The 25654-nt window shown below is 41.2% G+C and overlaps 1 protein-coding gene across 2 annotated transcripts in view; it reads left to right on the forward strand.

Moving 5' to 3' along the window:
• The window catches only part of LOC142659298 (semaphorin-3F-like), a 124414-nt gene that overhangs the window by 14255 nt on the left and 84505 nt on the right, over positions 1–25654 (forward strand). Inside the window, exons 6-7 of one of the 2 annotated variants that reach the window (XM_075835286.1) lie at positions 871–1191; positions 4361–4472. In XM_075835286.1, the coding sequence (XP_075691401.1) occupies positions 4373–4472 (100 nt within the window). In that variant the 5' untranslated portion in view covers positions 871–1191; positions 4361–4372. Of the gene's footprint in view, positions 1–870; positions 1192–4360; positions 4473–25654 lie in introns of those variants that run through there. The other variant, XM_075835288.1, reaches the window with a different exon arrangement.

Here is a 25654-nt window from a genome sequence, read left to right on the forward strand (position 1 = left end):
TTGTTAAATGTGCCGTGCACCATCCTCTCTAAATTTCCAAATTCGTTTTTCATGGTCCATTATGCGTAGTCGTGACATTCTTCTAAGGACTGCCACATGGACTTGATCTTCATGTCTGGTCAAAAGGGACTCCTGGCTAGATGTATGTGCAGCGTAGTCCCTCTCCATTACATCACGTTGTAGGCATGTCAGAGGTTAATTGCATTGTAATGACAACCTGGAGAGTTCAGGGCTTTGCAGGATTGTGACTTGACTGCTGGTACTCTTCAGCTCTCCTCTTCTAGATATTACTACCCTTAACTCTTCACTATTATACCTCAGCACCCGTCCTCCGTTACACCCTCCATATTGCTACCCCCTCCTTGCTGGCTCATTTCTCAGGTGTTTGGGTTTTCATGAGTAATCTTCTCCTCATTCTGATTTCTCTTGTACTTGCGATTTGGAATCAGGTAGTTTGCTCCAGTCTTATTCCTTCCCTTTAATCTTCTCCCCTCCCTCATACCTCTGGCTGGGCAGTCCCTCCCTCTGTGCTTACTCTTATTCGCTGTCTTTTAACACCCCCCCCCCCTATATTCCCTCTTCTCTCTCTCCCCCCCTTTCCTTCTCCCTCCTCCCTTCTCCACTGTTTCTCTCCCCCTTTCTTTTTCAATCCAACAGAATGGAAAGTAGAGCTGTCAGGTTCTGTCACCCTGGAGCCTCCCTCATACAGTCACACTTTGCTCTACCAACATAACTGCACAGACACGGTGGCTCAGTATTAAACTGGGCTGTGAATGTAACTTGCCCCGTTCTGAGCTTGGTTTCTGGTTGTAAGCTCCAAGAATTGCAGTAGACTTTTTTTTTTTTTTTTTGTTTCCTTTTCTTTGGAAGGCTGGGACTGTAACCACCTGCAGACTGTCAGCACTTATCACCCATTCGCCTGCTTCGCTATCCTCTGACATCCTCACCTGACCTGTATACAGCTTGACAACCAACCAACGGAAAATAAGTAGTGAGTTCGCTAGACGGAATCACACCCGGGTACACCTGCAGTTTCCTGCCTGTCAATCTGACAGCTCGTATGTCGCCTGCAATGATCACATATACTTCCCGTAATGCACGTTTCGAAATGGTACAAAGTCATATCAGCTGATTGGAGATATCTGCCTCCTATTCCCTTATCGTATCCTTACTTGCAAGAACGTATCTGAGGTATGTACCACGTAAATCCTCTCCTATGAACTCCTAAAATTTTCTGCAATTGGTCAACATTTCTAAGCATTGTACATATTTAGTTTTTATGTTGCCAATGTGACGCATTTTTAGAACTTTTTTTATTTCATGTTTTATTTCTATGGATACCTGTTAAATATCATCGACTTTACGGAAGAGACATTTGGTCAATAAATGATGATGATGATGATGATGAGCTTGTCTCGTGGTGGGACGGTCTTGTCCGTTGCACCACTTTGGGATTATTGTCCTAACGTGTTGTGATTGGTTCCCCATGTGTCCTTGTTATATTCTTTGTACTGTATAGATTTTCCTGCTCTCAGTGTAGTACAGGAGCTTCTGCTCTGTACTTTCTGCTTGCTGTTTCCCCATTCACACCCTATCCAGTGTCTCATTCTTCCGACTTGTCCTTCTCTCACCTTTTTATTATTGACAAGTTTATCTCTCACTACAAGTCTCCTCCCCGTCTGGTCTCCTTGATCTTCCCTTATTAACCTCATCCCTACGTCCACTGTTAAATGTTCACTTTCTTTCTTTTTCTTCCCTTCCCCTATTCTTTTCACTTTTTTTTTTTTTTTTTTGTCCCAGCCTTCCAGCACGTTCTCTCGCTCCCTCCCATCCAACCCCTTTGTAAGTTGGACAGAGATGGTAAAACACAGAGCTGCTCCGTATCTAGTGCCTGGTACGAGGTGTCCCAGGTTTGAGAGGTGGTGGTTTGCTGTGTTGTACAAGCTTTCGAGAGAAGCCAAACTGACAGATCGGCATCCTTCCTTACTAAACCCTGAAATCGTATCGCTGCCAAAGAAAGAGTAATTACACTCTTTAACCCTTTCAGCCCAGTCACCGGAGTACTGCTTAAACGGCAAAACCTTATTGTCTCATTCCTAATGTGCCGTTTCCTAGAATCTTTCCATCCACAAAATAATGAGAAGCCGCATACATTTACTGCAGATTAAATGCTTAATAGGTTTATCGGAGCTAAATGGTTTCTATAATGGATCATGGAGAGTTGCGTCTCAGCAGGTATCCGTGCCTGGTATGGTAGTCATCAATAGCGCTGCTGACTGTAATAATGTTATTTTTCATTATGTTACCAGAGCTCTTGCACACGTATATTTGGAGTCATTTAAAGGTGCAATTTCCCTTTAAGGGATGACAGAAATGTAACTTTGGCACTTCTGTCCAAAAAACCACTAGGTCTCATCTGTCCAGGCTGTAAATCATAGTTTATGTCGCAATAAAGGCAATTTAAATGCACGCCTCCCAAACACCAACATCCAGACACAATCTGAAATGTTTCCTAACAATAATAAAAAAAAAGAAGGAATTTCCTATAAGAAACCTCACGGATTCTAAAAATGTAATGTCACTCCCTTGTGTATCTTCTGAAGGACACCCTGTTATAAAGGACTTCCTTTTTACCGCAGTATATTCTCACGCTCCTTCCCTTACACACAAATCCCTTGAAAGCCCTGGGCCGAAGGTACAATTGTTTTGTACAAAGTGCATTTGCATCCTAATTTGACCCAGAAATGCTATGCCCAACACCACTTCCTGGTCATTGTTAGTTATAGAATAATTTCAGGCTTCCATTTTCGGAACCTTTTGTACGACGACCACACAAGAAATATGTTTTTGTGGCAGTCACTTTTTTTGAGACAACCCTTTAATTCATGGTTATTTTATGTTACAATGACTATATGTATAAATTTAAATATATACTTTTGTTTTTTTTTACTAGGTAAGAATAAAATGCTGTAACAGCTTTTAATACAGTAAAGCACTAAAATGCAGCCTAATATACAATATAGATATTGTAATGAAGGGGCAGATAGACGCTCCTGATGATTTTAAATAAGAGCAAAAATCAAATGAAAGAAAAAAGTGAAAATTTTATTTTTTTTTCTCTTCAAACTATAAATTTTTGCTTTGTCCCAGACTGTTTTAATCACTTATGTAAAGTGGGAGATTTAAAATGTCACATATATACTCCAGTCACAAGGAGTCCAGGAAGCTGAGATATGGGTGGTTGTTTGATAAGTACTGAAGAGGCGGTGGTCACAAGTGATTTCCTTCCCTGAGTAAAATATTGGCTTTGCAGGGTCAAAAATAGATTTTTTTTGCTTGACCCTGAAGAATTCTATGGTGACCACCAGCTCTCCAGTATAAGAAACTTACCAATTCCTATCCACCTACCTCAGTTTGATATTCGGGTTAACTGTATTCATGCCTGAGTTTTCTAGTTTTTAGTGGCCATAAACATAATATAAAAGCAAGCTGCATCTGCCAACGTAATGTGTATGTGGGGCCTCCCGACTGCCCCCCTATGGTACATGTCGAGGGGGGTAGAGGAATTGGGCATTGTCGGAATTCAACATTCTTTATTCTTTGTTTCCACGGGTGATAAACTGCTGCCAGAGTGGTTTGCGACCTATTCCCCTCTCCCTATTGGACTAAACATGCTTGCTCGGCTAAGTGTGCACGTTTATGGCAGAGTCGGGAGAAATGGCTTTCGACATCCATCTCATGTGTATCGCCATCTTAAGAATCTAATATAATTTGTAGGGATATTATCTTAATAGATTCATAAATGTGTGATTTAGAAACGGGCAATATCTTTTGCGGCACATTACAGATGAAGATATTCATTTATACGCCAGCAGTGCTCCCGCAGGGCATGGAACATTACAGCGGGCATATATACGTAAGCTGATGTTATCTGGCGTCATTAGGTGATTATTCTTTCATGAGCTCTGGGAATAAAACAAATGAATAGATTTCCTCTTCATTGTCTGTTTGCCCACAATTCTGGGATGCTTATTTTTATCAGTTTGACTAATATCCACATCATTTTCCTTTTCGCTAGAAGGAAAGGAAATTTCCCGGTACGTCCCAGCACTGACAGGACAGATTAGATAAGTGCATTTACAGCAATACAGATTTCTACTATATTAGAGCAATAAAATCTCATATCCTGCTATGAGTCGCCCGGTCAGTTTGATTTACGCCCTTTTTAATTGTCCTGTAAGGTGATCTATCCTTGAGCCTTACAAGTGAGACAGTGAATGGGATACGTGTCTTTATTGTGAGGTTACTGTGGGAATGCTAGTGTGTTAACTTTGTGTTGTCACTCTCTCCTTGTGTCTAGGGTAGTGACAACATGCTGGTGTCTGAGCTGCCATCTCTACTCCTTCTGCTGCTGAGTTTTTCTGTCAGGACATGGACCTCCAGACCAGCACGTGTCTACCTGTCATACAAAGGTAAGATGAAATCCTACTCCACACTATTAACATGGGTTATGAGTCAATGCACTGGCTGACAATGCTTTCCTTTTCTACACCGCATCTCTGTGTCGATCTCTCTCTGTTCTGCTTCCTCGCCCAAATAACTATTGCATTTTGGTGGGATTATCTGGGGGCGATTATCTACCCAAAACCTGATGAACTTTTCATTAGGTACTTTATAGGATGGGAACAGTACATTTTTCCGCCTGTATTCTAGCAAAATAAAATCTGTTTTCCATCATAGTGGGGTGAATACCTCTCAATCTTAGTTTTACGGTCATTGTGTTCATGGTAATAGGAGTGAGCTGAATTTTTACGAAGATCAGAAAATAAGATCCATCATTATTATGTAGCAATTATTGCAGGAATCAAGAAAGTCGTGTGTGCGTGTGTTTCTGTGACCTGAATTTTTTTAATAGGTTCACATTTTACAGTCCGTGTATATATAGAATGAAACTGAATAAAGAGTAAATTTGTAGTTAAATTACATTACTTCTCTTAATTGACCCTGTATTATGTAGTCCAGAGCTGCATTCACAATTCTACAGGTTTTACAGCTGAAATCTCCCAGCGTTTTATGCAGGCCAGTATCCGCATACAGCTTGATTTGCATTCTGTGGCGTTTAGGCTTTAAACCAAGCACTTTACAGTAATCTGACGTAAGCAAAACTAGCTGTCCCAATATACTATAGCAGCTCCGCTAAACTGTTAGGGTATGTTCACATGCAGTAGCAAAATGTGTCTGAAATTACGGAGCTGTTTTCGCCTGAAAACAGCTCCTGATTTTCAGATGTTTTTGTAACTACTCGAGTTTTTCGCGGCGTTTAAGGACGTTATTGAAGCTGTTTTTCAATGTAGTCAATGAAAAACTGCTCCAAAAACGTCCCACGAAGTGACATGCACTTCTTTGACGCGGGCGTCTTTTTATGCGTCATCTTTTGACAGCGACGCGTAAAAAAATACACCTCGTTGGAACAGAACATCGTAAGGCCCATTGAAAGCAATGGGCAGATGTTTGTAGGCGTATTAGAGCCGTTTTTCAGGCGTAATTCGAGGCGTAATTCGAGGCGTAAAATGCCTGAATTACGTCTGAAAATAGGCCGTTTGAACATACCATTAAGCTTGTTAACATCCCTGTTTACGGTCAGCAGAACTGTGAATTCAGCTCTGGAGTATAAGGCCGGGTTTACACGTGTCAGATTTGCTGTGGATAATTCCACAGCAGATCCGACCAAGAATCCGCAGGGAAATCTGCAAGACTCATTCACACCGTATCGTGCAGATTTCCCTGCCAAATCAGAAATTAAAAAAGTAAATGGTTTGGAAATCCGCAGTTGCAACATTACATTAGTTGCGGATTTCAGTGCAGACTTTTTTTCTATCCCCATTGAATTCAATGGGAAGATATGCAACAAGCTCGAGTCTTTCCACAACAGAAATTGATATTCTGCGGATTTTAAAATCTACACCACCGTCCAGAAATTTTAACAGCATGTGGATAAGATTTGTAAAATCTCATCACTTGCCTTCTACTGTAATCTGTTGTGGATTTTACCTGCGCAAATCTACAGGTAAAATTCACAGCTTTTCCTGGCCGAAACTCTGAACTTTTGCAAGATAAGTGCTGCAATGTATTTACTAAGTTACTCAACTGTTTTTTTTGTACGGTTTATCTACTGTAGATGAAGGAAACTTTGCAGACATTTTAATTCATTCTCTAATCTAATGGTATTGCCAGAATAATTATGCTGCTTAATATCCATCAGTAGACAATACATTGTGGCATGCATCAGTGTGTATTCAGTGAATGGGATCCAGACTGTCATAAATTAGTCTGTAAACTGCAGTCGATAGCAGGGAAGCCACAGGGGGGGACGTATTAGAATTTCCAACGTCATCCCTGCAGTTTGTTTGGATTTCTACAACAGCTGAGGTTAAAAATAGTATATTAGGGATTTGTTATTTAGGCAATTCCCTTGTATATTCTGCAAAGTAGCTACTGATGGTATTCTTCATCTTGCAATAGAAGAAATACAGTATTATTAAACTTCTATGTAAATTATTGCAAAACGCGCGGCTCTGTATATATTGGGTTGAATTTATTGAATAAGATCAGACTTTGTATATAAAATGACAAGTACCTGCCTGCCGTGGAAGGTGGGAGCTCAGACCGGGAAGGATGCTTTAGTACTATAGTTATTATTTTGAAGACTGGCACCTGCAGCTTACGCGATTTCGTGTGTTGACCTCCTGTGTCATAGGCCCTGCAGGCAGAGCTGCGCTCCCATTTCAGAATCTCTCTTATTGCATGTGATAAAATGTGTCCTGTGTGTGTGGGTGACCTTTGCCGTAGGGTCATCAAGGGTAAGAGATTACCTTGTGTTTTTGTGTGTATTTGACCTCTAACCCTAAAAGGTCGCACAAAGGTGAAGAATTGTCTCCTTATGTTTCCTCCTGCAGGAATTTGGTGTGGTGGTGGTGGGGGCAATGTTGGCAGACTTTTGATATTGACATTATTAAGGGTTGGGGAACAAAGGAGGTTGTTTAACACCTATCCTTCCATAAACAAGCTTGTGCAATAAAAAACGCACCCTCATTGTCACCATTTTATACCGTTTTTTTGGCTGTAAAGCAGAGGCTAATGCTCAGGCCATGCCATCTTTACAGCACTTGGCAACCAGTTGTACACACACTCATGTTACAAGCAACAGCAAATTCTCTGATATGGTAAATTAGTATGAAAAGGATACAAGAATGACTGGACTTTATAAATATATGAGCGGGATCTGAACATATAAAGCTGTTTCCAGCGGGTGAAACAGTCACGTCTACAGCAGTTGTGTGTTAATGTGTCTTTAACATTGTAAACACGAAGAACAAAGAGGAAAGGGTAGTTGTCAGGATTTTGATGTACTTTGTTCTTGACAAGCACATCCCAAAAATACCACGGTTACCTCACCGCAGCCGTGGGGGCCTATTAATAGGGAGCACTGAGCCCCGCTATCTGTGTGACAGCTGGGTCTTTATCCCTCGAGTCGCTGGGTGTGAAGCTGTGTGCTGCGTCTCCACAGCAGGCAGTGCCCGGGGACACCCTCTGTGTGTCTGAGTATAAATCCTGAGACATCCTATGTGTCAGGGCATATCTATGTATGAGTAGGATGAGCTCACAGCCAGTGCATGCTTTCTGCTAAGGAGGCATGTATGTGAACCAGTCGGGTTTATGAGAAATTTAAGCAGACTATGCTAGCTCTAGTTGACAGCAGATACATCTCAGCAATCCCCCCACATTGTCGTAAATCTCAAACCTTTCACTTACAGACTGCAACTTTTCCTCCTACTTAACTTATATTGTAGTTGTTATTTTAATAGTCAGGTTTACATTGATTTATCTGATCAGTCAGCGGTCCTCCCCCTCCCCATGAATCTAAAGTGACCAGTTCCACTTATTGATTGAAATTCCAGTGTCATTCTTTAGTGCAGACGTCATGGGTACATGGATAGCTCGCTCATTCATTCATTTATGCCGCAGTCATTTCTGTTCATAGGTTATATAAAGTGAAGCTCTTGTTTGTAGCCACTGTTAATATTAGGGCATTGCCTTCTAAATGTTTTCCTTTTGTAATGCTAGCATCTGAAACATTACCGGTACAAGTAACTCCGACACTTGGATAATAACCAGGGCTGTAGGGAAAATAACTTCCGTCATGTAGCATCTGCTAAATACAGGTGTAGTCTATGGCAGCCTGTGTTCTGTGCATGGTCTGATAGTCTGTTTCATAGTGCTGATCGGAATTAATCCTGCCTAAAAAGAGAGCAATTACAATGATATTACAGGACTGATTTTGCTAAGAATTTAGTTCCCTAATAACGTGGCTGTAAACATAAAGGGGTTGTTCCTAGAATCAAAAGTTATCACCTATCCACAGGATAGGTGATAATTGTCTGATTGCTGGGGACCCCACCGATCACAAGAACAGGGGTTCCAAACCTACCATGAACATGCGGTCGACCATGCGCGTTATCGCTCCATTTAAAGTCTTAAGGGACTGACGGAAACAACAGGACAGCGCTCGTCAGTTTCCGTCATTCTGATAGACTTTGAACGGAGTGGCAGGCACATACTTGACGCTGCTATATTCAAGCTCCTCACTGCGAATGGTACAGTTAGGAGGAACGGTGGGTTTGGGACCCCGATCTCACGATTGATGGAGAACCCAGCGGTGGGGCCCCCAGCGATCTGACAATTATCACCTTTCCTGTAGATAGGAGACCATTTTTGATTCTGGGACAACCTCTTTTTAAACTTTTTTTTTTTTTAGGTTTTGACTACTGAGACCCCTGAAAAACAGCCAGTTTTGACTGCGGCCGCGGCTAGACATACATTTCGAATGCCGCAGGGGAAATGTAAGATTACATGGTGACCATTCAGCTTGAGTCTGCTGGAATGAGAGCCAGTGCTTGTTAGCGACTCTCCGCTTTTTCTCATAGAGAGGGGTATTAATCGGGAATTAGGGCACATTACATCAATATGCGCTAATAGGGTATGTGGACAGGGGTTGTTCTTATAAAGATAACCTCTTTTAATGGCCTGTTTTCTAGCTTTTTGAACTGAGCTTCGCACCACTTTCAAGGTGTTGGCCTGATGAAGAGACATGTTAGTTCTCAACGTGTTGCTGTTCATCCACTAAAGTCTAGGTAGCAAAGATCCAGTGTGTTTTAATGGGAAAAAAAGTTGCAAGTAGCATTCAAAATCGACATCCGTCTTCATCTGATCCATGCAGTTTTGCCTTTTTTGTGGGCGAAGATCCCAAAAAGAGTAGCTGGCTGCATACCGGAACTGTTCAAGACAGACTGTTAACAGACCCCCTTTAAATTGCAATGGGATGAGAAATATGAGATTATTAATGCGGTCATGTAATGTGATGAAAAATCATCTCCAAATATTTAGCTCAGTCCAGACTCCTCTGGAAAACAATTGGTTAGGAAACTTTGTCTTCCAGGAGCTGATTGGTGCTCAAAGAAACAGTGCGCCAGACATCCGCGTCTCACAATAGCGCAGCCTCCTGTGGTACTTCTCCGCTGTGAGAAAAGACATCCCGGATAACCACTACACATAGAAGTCAATGACCTGCCGGACACTTGCATTTGCCGGACAGCGAAAAGGTGGCAACCCCTAGTCCACACTCAATCTGTGTAATAGGGGAGAACATAAAACTTCCATTGTTGTCTGTTGCACTAATGCACTGTGAGCTGTAACAGCTGCCATCAGATAAACAGTATATTCTGGCACTAGGTAACCTAGATGTCCCGTGGGAGAGATGCCCAATTTCTCCGTATGGAGGATAGAAAATAAATTGTGAGGGTATGTCTAAATGTGCAAATCCCCTTTCATAACTTAGTGCATGTAGCTACAATGTTTTGTAACCAAAGACAACTACAAAATATTCACTCTTATTAGTCTAAACAGCGAGGACACTGGGGAGCGCTATGCGGTAGGGTAAGCCTATTAATGCCTTGTGTGGGGCTTTTTGTCTCGCGTTGAAAGCTTTTTTATTGTTTTGTGTTCTACAGTTGTATGTCCTGCTGCTAAGCTTGACTCTTCCTAGCATGTTTCTCCAGGTTTGCAAAAGAGCATTTATTTTTTATTTTTTTTACACTTCCAATTTAGGGGACGTCTGTACAATAAAATTTAGCAAGTTTTTGTGTTTTGCAAATGAAAATATTTTATATTGTTCTTTCACTGGGTAAAAGTCAAGAACCTTGAATCTAAAATAAATAAAAAGAAAACTATGGCTCCACGGCAAAACTTGGTCGCCCAAGTCACAGTAAAATCTCAGCATTACAGCAACTCGTGCCTGTCTTCTATATTTTACTATGGGAAAAGAAGTCATATGAGAATCTCAAGAAATCCGACCTTGTCGAACGAGACTTGTTCCCTCATAGGAGAACATTGAGATTGTGTGGGGGGGAGGTGACGGTTGTCGCCGAGGACCCCTAAGCTAAGTATACAGGAATTGTCTGTGAGGCAGGGCCCCTGACTATCTGACTATCAGTTTTGCAGTAGGAAGTGAGGGCTACCTCTGAGATCTCTTATGTGGTAACCGTTTAGTAAACTGCTTTACGGAGAGGAAAGTATTTACATGACACCCGCTGAAATCCATGGCTGTCCCTATATTGCAAGACAATGGCTTCCCCTCACCTAAAAATGTCCTCACAGGGAATATAATAGATTTTCTAAAGTAGACCGCTAGAGTTTTTTTTGTTTTTATTTTTGTGGAAAATTTCAGTTCATCGGTTTCTGGGAAAGCTTGGATGACCAATCAGTTTAGTCGACATAACCAGTCCTTCAGTGGTTCAGCTTTACTTGGCTTCTGGATGGCAAATCTTCTAAGTTATGTAGTGATTCTTTCCCTGCCACTGAATCTCCATATAACTTTAGGGAAAGATGGATGATGACCCTTATAGGAGCAGTTATTTGCTTCTGTCAGTTTTGGGAAAGGGGGGCAGTTCCATATAACAAACTTCTGACTTTGTGCCAAGTTCGCATTATGTTAGACAAAACATAGACATACAAGGACAGAATCTATCATTTTGACAGAAGTATCACACAACTTTTCTTTCAGTGACCTTTGAATGTCACTTGGCAACTTTTGTGCAGATTTATTTTTGCTGTCGTAGTCTGGTTTTGGAGTATGTAAAAACATATTAATTTGCATTGATGTCTGTGACATTTTCTAATAATATTGGTCGGCTCATAATCAATGTGTCTAATACTAACAAATGTTTGTGAGCGGGAACAAACCAGCTCTGACCTGCGGTAGACGTGCTTCACTTTTGTAGGATACAATTCGGTTGTTAGACGCACAGGAGATCATATATTTCTATCCACTTTGACATCTCAACAGTCTTATGGAAAGGATATATACCGTATATATTGTTTATCTAAACAGGTCCATAATTCTTATCTCTTAATGTATTTTATTGTGATCAGAGCTCAATTTTTTTTGTTCCACAGGATACGAGTCCCTTGCATTGATTTAGCGTTAGATGATAAAATTCTGCCACCACGTCGGAGCTTTCTGCATATGGTTTACACACCCCCCCCCCCCATATTGGTGTCAGAATTTTAGCATTTACATGAGGCTGTGGAGGGCATTTGAAGCTCTGACCTCTGTAAAGATATATTAATAAATCAATTAGCACAGATGTATGTGCATCTAATAATGGTGGACATTCACTTTGAAGGGGTTTTCCAATCTTAAGACATTTATTTCCACAGAATTATGTCATAAATGTCTGATAAATCCCAGAGCGGGTAGCCGAACCTACCACCATAACGGGGGGCCATCCGAACTCCGTCCCACTTTGTGAGATGGCCGCAGCATCCAGGCGGCGAATCAATGGAGAGGTGGCCACACGTGTGCTACTCTCTCCATTTGATTCTTATGGGAGTTAGGGTCCATTCACACGCTGTGGTTGAGGTGCAGTTAAAACTGCATTTAAAAACTGAATCTAGAACCGCATTTGTTTTTGCAGCGATTAGCTGCATTTTTCCATGCAGTTGCATTAGAAAAATGCAACCGCATAAAAAAAAACCGCACCTAATCGTTGTAAAAACGCATGTGTTTTTTGGATGCGGCTGAGCCCTTTTGCACAGTGACCCCCGTTCTGTTGATAGGTTCAGGTCCAAAAGCTGGGACTTTCAACTATCAGATGTTTATGGTATATCCCTTATCGAGCAAATATTTATGGTGTATCCCCCATAAGTATTGTAGGTGAAGTCCACATCACATGAATACATTTGACCAGATTTTTGTGAAAAGAGGCAAGAGGATTCTGTGTAGGGGACAAAGATGGGTCATGTAAACGGTCTACATTTTGGCAATAGAAGCTCCTGCTGAATGAACATTATTACATATTTCTCAAACCTTATTACGTCTATGCAGAGAACATTCCAGCCACTTCCTTGCAGACGTCTTCATCCTTTTCTGTAAACATGAACTTCTCTTTAAAGTATTACAGGGCAATTTTTTCATATTCATTTAATATGTGTGAACTTCCTATTAGAATACAATGGGATTTTGTAGCCCACTACTTCTGCTGCATCCTTTGTAACTCCACTGGTTTATTGATGTAAAAATAGCACATCAAAGAATTCTATATTGTGAAACCTCTCCAGAGACCACCTCTTTGAGAAGACCACTCCTGGACCTAAACCAGGTTTTCCGTTCCATCATATAATATCTATACTGACCATCTTGTTCAAGAGGACCACCCTTCTAGAAGAAAGCTTTTTAATGAAGCTTTTTGAAGAAAGTAAGCTGTACGGTAAATGTTTTTTTTGCGGGATGTCTCACAAAGAAAAGCATAGCACGCTTTTCTATACTGGAAAAAAAAAAGACGCAAATTACACTCTTTTGTCCTCCGTCGGGTAAATGGAGCCCTATTGATACATTTGGTGTTTGCACCAGGAGGTTTTTACCAGCGTATACGCCAAACGTAGGATTCGAATGTGATGTGAACAGAGCCTTGCTGCAAGATGTTGCACTGCTGTGTTGGAGAAGGGAAGTGACAACTGCTCAGGGTGCCACCAAATGTCATTCTGAACAGATGGGTCATTACACAGCAAAATCTGTAGCTCTTAATGATACAGAACATCCATCTTACATTGCCGCTAATAGAACCACAACCAGCATGAAGTAACGTAGCGGTAGGGTTGGGTGATTATGAACTTAATCAAAATCCTGATTACTTGAACATGTAACCCCGATTTTATGATTAAAGAACGATTATTTAGGCCACACACCTTTTGCATGCCATGCCCCCTATTTGCATGCTACGATATTGAATTAATATTTATCCCCTGAGCCTGCTGTATACTTCTGTATATAATATACCCCCTGACACTGCCCCCACACAGTATGTTGCCCCCATAGTTCTCTCCACACAGTATAATGCCCCCATAGTTCTCTCCACACAGTATAATGCCCCCATAGTTCTCTCCACACAGTATAATGCCCCATAGCAGCCCCCATGCTGTATAAAGCCCCCATAGCTGCCCCCACACCCCCAATAGTGCCTGATAAAAAAAATACCTGCTCTACCACTGGATTCAACTGCATCTGCGTTCTGAAGATGCAGATACAGTTTAAACTGGGGAAAAATAATTGACAAATCCAAAATTCGCAAGATGACGCCTATTAATTGCACTGAATTTCAGTTAATTTTTTTCTATTAATTGCCCAGCCCTAGGTTGCGGCACAGATCTTCCCTGTGTTTACATGCTGAACACCTACAGTCGCCCCCTCACAGTGGACTCTCTCAGCTCACAGAGCAGTCAATGTTTTGAGACACTGGGAAGAATTTATTAAATGTTTTTCACCAGTTTTCCGGGGTTAAAAAGTAGCAAATCATATTTGTGCTAAAATTTGCAACAAGTGTTATTTTAGTAATGCGGCCCACCTGTCCTATGAATGTACTTTCTACTAAAAAAAACTTATCTTGGATCTGTATTTAATCCCTACTTCTTGCCTAATCTCATCCATGTCCAATTTTTTTTTTATAAATTGAAAGGAAGAAATGCAGAGGGGACCATGCACAATCATGCTGGTATGCAATCCCATTAGGTTGCAGATGGGCAGGTTGGGGGTATTGTTGGTTTTGAAGTCTAAGCCCCATTATAGGCATTGACATGTAGTTGGTTAATTGTAAGGAAAAATTTATATTCCAGCATGACTGTGCCCCAATGCACAAAGTTAGGTCCATAAAGGCATGGTTGGGTGAGTTTGGTGGGGTAGAACTTGCCTGGCCTGCACAGATCCCTGACCTCGACCCCATCCAACAGCCTTGTGATGAACTAGATCTGAGATTGTGAGCCAGGCCCTCCCCTCCAACATCAGTGTCTGACCTCACATATGCTCGTCCGGGTGAATTCCCACAAACACACAAAATCTTTTAGAAAGCCTTCCCAGAAGAGTGAAAGATGTTTTATCTGTGATGGGGGGGGGGGGGGGGACGACGACGACAACACCAACTCCATATTAATGCCTACGGATTTAGAATGGGATGTCGTAAAAGCTCCTGTAGGTGTACCGATACTTTTGTCCTATTTTGTAGTTTACATATTGTTGTAATATGCATAGTGTTGAGGAACTTTGTAAATTCATTGTATTTCTTATCTTGCTCTTGTCCTGAATTACAATCTGTTTTCTAGCCCACATTAACAATTCTGCTGGTTGCCACTGGAAGAAGTTCACAAGTTTGGTGTCCGACACATCCCTATTAGCTTGGCTTTGCTCCTATGAGGGTGCAGTCACACGTGGCATAGGAGACCCACATCTATCAGACATTTATGGCACGTCACATCCTGTGGATAATGCCAAAAATGTCTGTCATGAGACAACCACTTTACTGAATGCTAGGAGATTTCAGCTCTGAAGCCTAAAGAATTGTGAGTGCAGGTCTGGATGGAGTGTCCTGTAAGTCAGGATCAATACATGATACATTTTGTGATGTATTTGTAATGTTACTCAGCTATTTATATAGGGCAATTCTGTGTGTAAATTTTAAACTAGCACTTGAAGCATAACTCTAGACAAGATTTAAAAATTCAGCTCTTGGCTAGACTCTAATTGCCTCTACGGCTGTGTTCACATGTCGCAGTCACTCGGCATCTTGCAGCAAAATGGAACAGTCTTGCCATGGCGTAAAATTTAACGTGAAATAATCTTACGTTTCACTTGCCTAAACTGAACCATTCTCGAGTTCCTCCAATGTCCTTTACTAGGTCACATCTCAAGCCTATCTTCATGAATTTCCACTACTGGTGAACGCTGATATTGTCATTGACTGCTGGAATTGAGGTATCCGAACATGAATCAGGCTCTGCTCACATCTGCATTGGAGGCTACGCAAGTGAACTCTGTTGCAGATCTTGCAGAGATTCCTGGAAACCATAGCATGTTTCTGGTAAAACCAGGGACACTCCGACGGAACCCATTAAAGAAAATGGGTTACGTCGTTGGTTCAACGGAACCGTCGCTTCGGTTTTCCCTTGTTTTGCTCTTCTGACAGACAGAACAAAGGAAAGCAGCGGTGCAAGTGCGAATATAGCCTAAGAAGTATAAATTCCTTTATGTTGTCACCCAGGGATGTCTCTAGTAGCCTGCACCTGACTACTGATATCTTTGTGTGGAGAAGTAGTTAACATAGAGCAGACGAAATTATACAGCAACATAGCAAATATGCAGTAACCGGAAACGGACATCATTATGGGCGTCATTTATCAAAACTTGCAGGAAGACTGGCGTTGTTGCCTATAGCATCCAATTACAATATCGTTTTAATTTTTTGAGAGCAGTTTAAGAAATGTAAGCTGAGCGCTGATAGGTCACTATGGGAAACAACAGAAGTTTTTCCTGTTAAATAGTTTTGATCAATGAGGCCGATTTGATTCATTTTTTGATTTGAAATATTCTATTAAGTTTGCAGGACTTAATTGTGATTAATGAAGATACAGGCAAAAATTGTAAGTGTCACCTGGCATCTTGGGTATTTTTTAATCTTTTAACCAAAGTCTATGTAGACGTATTTAAGCAGACAGCAATGTTTGTAAATGTCACCCAGTGTGTGGTAAAACACAGCGAGACTAACGCTCTATATGGGTTAGAGAAAATGCAGCGAAGAATGTGATCAGATGGTGAGTTTCGCCATTTGTTTCTCATCTTTGTGAGTCTGCCTTGTGCACTGTGAATCTGGAATGGGGCCACGTACCAGACAAAGGATGCATTATGATGGGTGAGAAAATAGTGGAACAAAACCCCTCCACTGTATAAAAAAAAAAAAATCAGATAAAGGTGACTTTATGAGCATATGGACTCTCCAGGCTTTAGTGGGGAAAGCTGCAGAGTCATGCTTGAAAATATAATTTTATCGTAACAATAATAGGTCCCTGGAACAATTGTTTCACACATAGTTGGAAATTCTTGTGTGTCGAGACGTACACTGATCTGTCCTTATGTCATAGACAGGCCATGGTGGCAGCCAAAAGAGCTACTAAAGTCGTACACTTGTGCCCAGTTTAGTGAGCTTCTCTCTCATCAAATGCATAGACAAGAGGACTAGATTTCTATCTAAAACCAGCAGGGCATGGGTTTAGCTTGATTATAATAATATTACAAAGTATTAGATCCCCCCCCCCCCCCCCCCTAAATCAAAAACTCCTCATTGGTTTCAAGTCCATGAGTCGTCCTCTATTATTAAGATGTATCTAAAATCTTATACTTCTAGATGCAAATCTGACAAGTTATGCCAATTTACACCCCTGCCCCGTGTCCCTGCTTAGTTAGGCAGTTCAGGAGTCAGGGAACATTAGGCTACGCATGTGGAAGCTGTAACGATGGCTGTATTTGGTTGCCTATAAGCTTTTCCAGAAACCGCTGAAAAGATTTTAAAGAGGACCTGATATCTTATCTAACATGTCTTATGTTTTATGCTTGAGTTCCTCCACATCTTTTGAGGATATTTTCTTGGAACACTTTGTTCCTCTGTTATTCCTCCTGGAAATGTATGAATAAATTGACAACTGGGTGTTACTATTTATCTTGCCAATAGGGTTTGTCCCTACAAAGTCAGCACTTATTGGACTGATTATGTAGGGACACACCGCATGACGAGGGGAATTTTTTACAACTAGGAACAGTACAATGCAGACCCGTAAGAAAAGATGCTCCAGAATACATTATCCAAAGCATACAGTAGAGTTGACAGGTACTTTTTGATCTTGATAGAAAGTAGTAAATTATTTGATACTTTGATTTTAGGAGGAACTGCTCTTTGTGGATCTCAAAAATGGCTGATTTACAAATGAGGACCAATAAAGCAAAGTATATTAAGAGAAGTAAAGCGTGAAAACTTGTATTCATTAATGGGGTAGTCCCATCTCAGCCATTAATGGCATATCCATAGTATATGCCATAAACTTCTGATAGATGTGGGCCCCATCTCTGGGACCCGCACCTATCTCGAGATTGGGGATGCCCTGTCCCTGCCTGATGAGATGGCCGCTATACATGCATCCAAACTGAGACACCGTTCAGGACAGTGATCTACGCTTTTTCTGTAACTCCCAAATTCTGGAAACAGCATAGCTAGCTCACTGTTATGGGAGTGATGGAAACAGTCCAGCTCAGCGAACTCTGTTGTTCCTGGAACCCCCGATCACCTCTGCACCGATTTCCCCATCTGGATGTGGTGGCCAGTGGCCATCTCACCAGGCGGGGACAGGGTCGTGGGACCCGTGATGTCGACAAAGTTGTGGGTTCTAAAGCTGGATCCCATATCTATTAGGCATTTATGGCATATCCTATAGATATCCCATAAATGCCTGAGATGGGAATAAGCCTTTAGGGAATTGCATGTAAAGCAAAGGTATGTGCAATTACCTAATAAATTAGTGAAGGACGCTCACTCAACAAGATCTTTAACTTAAGCATATTCCTGCCTGATCAGCATTTTTGCCATGCATTGTTTTTTTCTTTATCTCCTGTTTATATTATGTTCATGTATTACGCAAACAATTTGCTTCACTTATTTTATATGGACTACTGATTTACACACAAAAAACAACAAAAAACGCTACCTACACTGATTATGTTCACATCCATTTGTCCTGCACTATGTACTTTTTATTTAAAAAAAAAAAAAAAAAGGATCTTGGACTTGTATTTAAGCCCTTATTCCCTCTCATTCTTGCCTAATCTCATTTATGACCATTATTTTTTTCAATAAATAGAATGGAAAAACTGCAGAGGGGAGAATGCACAATCATGCTGGTATGCAATCACATTAGTTTCTTGGTGGGTGGGTTTTGAAGGATCTGATGGGTATCTGCTCTGAGCAACTCTCATTTTCACAGCAAGTCTACATTGACATGTAGTTGGTTAATTGTAAAAAAGAAAAAAAGTAACATTTCTTACAGATATATTTTAGGCGCGATGTAACAATAAGGCTGTGTTCACACGTGGCGGGTACACTGTGTAAAAGCACACAGCGTATCCGTCCTGTGCGCCGCAGGGAATTCCAGGCGAAAAAAATGCACCAAACCTGCACCTGTGGTGCAATTTTTCACCCGGAATGCCCGCTGTGAAAAACTGCAACACTTAGGAGTCCGCTGCAGCCTGTGATTGGCTGCAGCGGCGGTCACATGGGATGAAGCATCATCCCAGGAGGCTGGCCCCCTGACGTCATCCAGGCCTGCCTCCTGGGATGACGTTTCATCCATGTGACCGCCGCTACAGCCTGTGATTGGCTACAGCGGCGGTCACATGGCATGAAGCGTGATCCCAGAGGGATGAAACACAGACTCGTAGGGAAGTATAATATTTTATTTTTTGTTTTTTGTGGCTGGATCGCTGCGAAACCGCCGCAAAAAACACAACTGCTATTTCTGGCGGGAATTACCTCCCCCTGAATTCAATGGGGAAATCGCGTAACAAATAAGCAGCGTTTACGTAAATACAATTGATATGCTGCAGAATAAAACTGCACCGCAGGTCAATTTCTGAGCGTTTTTTCCGCTCAGTATTTACACAGCGTGTGGATGAGATTTGTTTTATCTCATCCACTTTGCTGCTACTGTATTTGCTGCGGATTTTCCACAACTAATTCCATTGCGGAAAATCAGCAGTATTTGCCCAATGTGTGAACTGGCCCTAATTATTATAGTAGGAATAATAATTTGTAGACTTTACATCATCGCTCTAGTACTCAAATAAATAGGATGCTGATGGCTGCTGCCAAAGCCGTATTTAGAAGAACTTGTCCCCTTAAGTTAATAATTCTGTCACTATTCATTTTAATTTGTGTGTCTTACATGATAGAACTTGGCATATGGCCTGTGTGCAGTGGTTTTTTTAAATTAACATATATACAAGGCAGTATATTGTTCTAAAAACGACCCAAATATCTGCAAGTAATGAGTAATGATGTCACACGGGCTTGTCACGTAATTATTGTATTGAGTTGGCAGGACTTTGGGTGGATGACCTTTGTATACATTTTTTTTTTTTTCTATTTCTTCAATGCGTCTAAAATGAAAAATTATGCAACTTTGAAAATAGCCCTAAAGTCAATCTGTCAACTGAATATTTTTCCCTAGGTAAGGGCAGGATATTACAGGGACAGATCTGTTCTCCTATTAGACAACACAGCACAACATTTTGTTGTGCTGTTTGGCTAATAGGGACAATCAAAGAATACACCGGACTTATTGTTCTAAGTCAGGTGTATTCATGAGGAAAGCGCTCTTCTGGCCCTCTTCACAGTGATTAAATGGGCTGCCGTCAATCACTCCCCATGATGAGCAATTTTAAAGGAGCACTTCAGCAAAAAATATAAAAAAATGTTTTGCTCCAGCTGTGATCTTGCCTTAGCTAGCACAGGCTAAAGTGAGAGCTGCATATATTTGTAGTTCTCACTTCATACAATGTGGAGGGGGAGAGGGAAGGCCATCGGGGGCGTGCAGGGACAGGAGAAGAAGAATGTGATCCTCCACCTGTCCCTGTATGGCTATAGAAAGTAATCATGACCTGTTATTCATGTTATCACCCCCTAGAGCATATTCGCTCTGTCATAAATGGGAGGAGAGGGAGGCTTTTAATTTCAGAAATGGAGTGAGGAGGTGAGCAGCAGCTCATCTAATCACCCCTCTGCGCCTAATTCGGACGTTTATGGGCTATACGATCCAGACGTTTACTAGCGTGTAATAAGTCGCGTGCACACACACTCCTACATCAATAAAGTTTATACATTTTACACTGTACCTATTCTGTCCGTACCAGGTTTTGAGCGTAAAATCCACTGACCGCTTCTGTAGCCATACACGTTACACGATAGCGATAAAGATTATCACTAGAGAGGATTTTTTAATTTACTGACCGTCGCCAAAAACTATTGTTTCCATCTAGTTTCACAAAAAAAAAACGAATTTCTACCTTACACATTAGGTTTAGAGATTTGTGATTATTAATTAAGGATAGGGTCAAATTGTGCTTTTGCCACAATTTTCCCAGAATAGATGCAAAATGGAGAGGTTTTGCCGCAATTTATTTGTTTTTAAATCGCAGGGAAAAAATGTGCTGTGACCACGACGTAAGTTCACATGTAGCGTAAATACTGAAGATTTTCCGCAACAGATTTTGTTGCGGAAACTCTGCAGCATAATAAAGTAGCAGCAGAGTGGATTCGATTTGAATAAATCTCATTCACATGCTGCGTAAATAATGAGCGGAAAAACGTCATCGCTGCTTATTTGTTGTGGGTTTTCCCTATTGAATTCAATGGCTAGGTTAAATCTGCAACAAATAGCAGATTCTGCAGTTTGGTTTTTTTGTGGCGGAAAAGCAACGATTCCACCGCAAAAAAACGCAACTCTGAAAAAAAAGAAATCTTATACTTACCCAGAATTCTGTGTTTCGATTACATGGGATGAAATGTCATCCCGGGACTGCAGGATGGCAGAGGGATGCGTTACCATAGCTACGTACACTACCGTTCAAAAGTTTAGGGTCACTTAGAAATGTCCTTATTTTTGAAAGAAAAGCACAGTATTTTTCAATGAAGATAACCTTAAATTAATCAGAAATACACTCTATACATTGTTAATGTGCTGAATGACTATTCTAGCTGCAAACATCTGGATTTTAATGCAATATCTACATAGGTGTATGGAGGCCCATTTCCAGCAACCATCACTCCAGTGTTCTAATGGTACATTGTGTTTGCTAACGGTGTTAGAAGGCTAATGGATGATTAGAAAACACTTGAAACCCCTTGTGCAATTATGTTAGCACCGCTGTAAACAGTTTTGCTGTTTAGAGGAGCTATAAAACTGACCTTCCTTTGAGCTAGTTGAGAATCTGGAGCATTACATTTGTGGGTTCGATTAAACTCTCAAAATGGCTAGAAAAAGAGAGCTTTCATGTGAAACTCGACAGTCTATTCTTGTTCTTAGAAATTAAGGCTATTCCATGCGAGAAATTGCCAAGAAACTGAAGATTTCCTATAACGGTGTGTACTACTCCCTTCAGAGGACAGCACAAACAGGCTCTAACCAGAGTAGAAAGAGAAGTGGGAGGCCCCGCTGCACAACTGAGCAACAAGACAAGTACATTAGAGCCTCCAGTTTGAGAAATAGACACCTCACAGGTCCTCAACTGGCAGCTTCATTAAATAGTACCCGCAAAACGCCAGTGTCAACGTCTACAGTGAAGAGGCGACTGCGGGATGCTGGCCTTCAGGGTAGAGTGGCAAAAGAAAAAGCCATATCTGAGACTAGCTAATAAAAGGAAAAGATTAATATGGGCAAAAGCACACAGACATTGGACAGAGGAAGATTGGAAAAAAGTGTTATGGACAGACGAATCGAAGTTTGAGGTGTTTGGATCACACAGAAGAACATTTGTGAGACGCAGAACAACTGAAAAGATGCTGGAAGAGTGCCTGACGTCATCTGTCAAGCATGGTGGAGGTAATGTCTGGGGTTGCTTTGGTGCTGGTAAAGTGGGAGATTTGTACAAGGCAAAAGGGATTTTGAATAAGGAAGGCTATCACTCCATTTTGCAACGCCATGCCATACCCTGTGGACAGCGCTTGATTGGAGCCAATTTCATCCTACAACAGGACAATGACCCAAAGCACACCTCCAAATTATGCAAGAACTATTTAGGGAAGAAGCCGGCAGCTGGTATTCTATCTGTAATGGAGTGGCCAGCGCAGTCACCAGATCTCAACCCCATAGAGCTGTTGTGGGAGCAGCTTGACCGTATGGTACGCAAGAAGTGCCCATCAAGCCAATCCAACTTGTGGGAGGGGCTTCTGGAAGCATGGGGTGAAATTTCTCCCGATATTTTCTAGTCATTTTGCAACTCATTTGATAAATATAAGTGTGAGTTTTCATGGAAAACACAAAATTGTCTGGGTGACCCCAAACTTTTGAACGGTAGTGTAAGTATGAAACTTTTTTTGTCTATTGCAGGATTTCCGCAGCAGTCATTCCGGCCGAAAAACTGCACCACAATTTGGTGGGGTTCTATGCCCGGAATTCTCTGTGGTGGGCGGTTTCACTGTGTGCGTAATATGCCGCGCATCCGCCCTGTGTGAACATACCCTTAGAGTTTGTATAGGGGGATAAAAATTCTATACATTTATAACACCCCAGTTTAATTTGTATGTAGAAGTTTGTTGCTGCATATTTGCGGTTTTGGAGCTACTTCAACACACGCAGCCGTGTGGTATGAATTAATGCCCCACATCTTCGTTTTTTGCGGAATATGTTTTGTTTGCACAACGGGTCTGTAAAGTTGAATGTTCATGCAATTTATGCTTCTTATTATGAAGTTGTAGTTTTATACATGGTATGTTGGGCATGCTCAGAAAATGTAGCTTGTGCTAGCATAGTACCTGTTGGCCGTGTATGTATTTTTAACACATTTGTGAATGATTGTCAAGTGTTGCATGGCCTCTGTTTCAGCGTATTTGAGAGCACGAGATCTAGTTTATGTAGATGCTTGTGACATCTATAAACTTTGCACACCTTTATCTATTAGTTTTACATTGGTTTTTGTGTGTAAACCTCTGCTTTTATGTGAGATTTGAGTGCAAATATATATTTAAATGCATTTTTAAAGAAAATAATTCCCGTTTGTCACAAAGTTACGTGGACATGGCTGCCCCATTCGCCAGTTTGTGTTCTTTCAGGAAATATACAGGTTTTGGGGTGCACTGACTTTTTAAAGTTTGTAATACCTGTATTTTATATGTTGTTACTTTTCATTCAATTCCCAGTTGAACCCCCACCAGTCTAATGTCAAAGTGGTTGTCCACGATCGGACAACTGATAACCTATCCACAGGTTAGGTCAGCAGTATATTGTCGGAGCGGGTCCAACACCTGGACCCTGCACCGAATAGCTTGTTCCAGGAGCAGGATGGTTTTGAATGGTATACAGTAGTTGGAGCCGGAAGCAGATTTCTCCGACCACTGCACAGAGGCCGTTCTGCAGAACTGCAGCTCGGCCGCTATTCTGTGACCGCAGCCATCTGCTTCTGGCTCCAACTACTATATACCGTTCAAAACATTTGGCGCCCGGAGGCAGACGGAACAGCTGATCAATTCGGGGTCTGATAATCAGTTGTCCGGTTGTGGACAACCCCTTTAAGGATAGGCCATCAATTTTTTTTAAATCCTGGGTAACCTTTTAAAACTATTTGGTGTCCTCAATTCTGGTGTTTTTTTTTTTTTTTTGAAGACGTGCAGGTAGACTTAGACATAAGTGGTGTGTATGAAGTCTACAAATATCAAACTTTTATTTTTAGGATGTTAGTTGCATCTAATTTTCTGCTTCGGTCACACTTTCAGCCATAAATATAAATTTTTATGAAAAATAAAACTTTGACACAAAATTGCATGACGGTGCATGTGTGTATAAAGTGCATTGGGGCATTTTGACAATGTGTCTTCATTTCGACAAGGTGTTTACTTTAAAAAATTTAGGTATGGGGGTTTATCTAGGAGCTCTATATCAGGCGGCCCCATAGAAAGTGAATGGAGCGAAGGCTGAGCATGCGCAGTACCGCTCTATTAATGTGGGGCGCACATTATGAAAGTGCCAGTAACAGTGCCACAAGCGATATGAATATCACAAACTTACATGTTCCCTTATACTATATATTACAATAGAGCATCTTATCATGATCTAGGTTTGTATGTACTTTTATGTAATCACTCCTTAGTTGTCAACTTTTTGTGCATGGTTGACAATGCCCTGTAGGGAATGTAATGGTTGTAATGGTCACCAAGCTTCCTCAGACTCGATGGGAAAACTGCACTGATACGTCCACCAGCTTCTACGCAGCTAAATTGGTCGTCTCCCAGCTCCCCTGAAACTGTTGAATACTATTTTATACAATGTGTGGACAGGAGGAGAACTCAAGGACTTCTATTTTGCTGGTATATTTTCTATCTGCCATCAACAGGGGCATGCAGATGAAAATCAGTCCTTTTTTTCCATTTGATATGTGCTGCATACACCTCATTTCTGACTGTCCTCAGAGGCCTACAGCTTTGTGGTACAAAGATTTGAATCATCCTTTTTCCAGTCTACCGCATCTCCCGAGTGGTCTGCTTCCCTTCCAACGCTGTGACTGAACTGCCTCCATTATATTCTGCTCTATTAATTCCCAGGCACTCAAGCTTATCGAACCATTACAAAGTTTACCAGCAATTGTGAGACCCGGCTCACCCAGGAAGGGCAGCCCTCTCTCTTTGGGACCCTTGTAGCCGCTTTCATTGGAGGCATGGAAGTAGAAAATAAACATTAAAGGGGGCACAAAACATTCGGTGCCGTTTTTGTCTCGTTTTATTATGCTTTTTTATGGATTCCTTGATAAATTATTGGCAGGTTTTTGTTTTATCATCGTGTCCTCTTTATGTTCAGTAAATGTTTAGTCCTTTGCCTGTTTGCCAATCTGGATCTTAATGTCCGGCTTGTCCTTGGAAACAGTTGCAATTAATGATTAACTCACGGCTTCAATGAGATATAATGAATAAAGAGGTTTTGTTTTTTGCTTTTTGTCTTTTAAATATTCCAAAGAATATTTTGTTCAATGTAAGCTGCTCATCATGATAACGTAAAAAATGGAGTTAGTCACCTTGAGTTTGTTCACCTCTCCCCCGGGTCTTCTCCATAAGCTCATGGTGTGAGAATAGTGGTGTCCATAGATAGAAGAAAGTAGGGAAATGTCTGTCCATTGGAAGATTTTACCAGTTGAAACGTCTTTTCCTAAACGGGGATTAACCAAGCCTACTTGTCCATGACCAGTCTCACCGATATAGCCAGTGTATCTTTCGGAAAACCACATATAATAGATATTTCCCATATGATCATTGGATCAGTCCTCAACAGTCTTATAATGACCATAGACAGGTAAAATGTTCAAACCCTGCCACATGTGGGCCGACTGTTTGACAATCATCACACATTGCAGTACTACAGAGACTGGATGTATTTTGCGAAAAAATTATATTTTGATGTAATCTTTATCTTGCAGCCATTTTTAATAGGTCTTCTTGCACGTAGCATCCAAAGCACGATTTTTTTT

This window comes from Rhinoderma darwinii, chromosome 8, assembly GCF_050947455.1.
Source record: "Rhinoderma darwinii isolate aRhiDar2 chromosome 8, aRhiDar2.hap1, whole genome shotgun sequence".
NCBI classification, from domain to species: domain Eukaryota; kingdom Metazoa; phylum Chordata; class Amphibia; order Anura; family Rhinodermatidae; genus Rhinoderma; species Rhinoderma darwinii.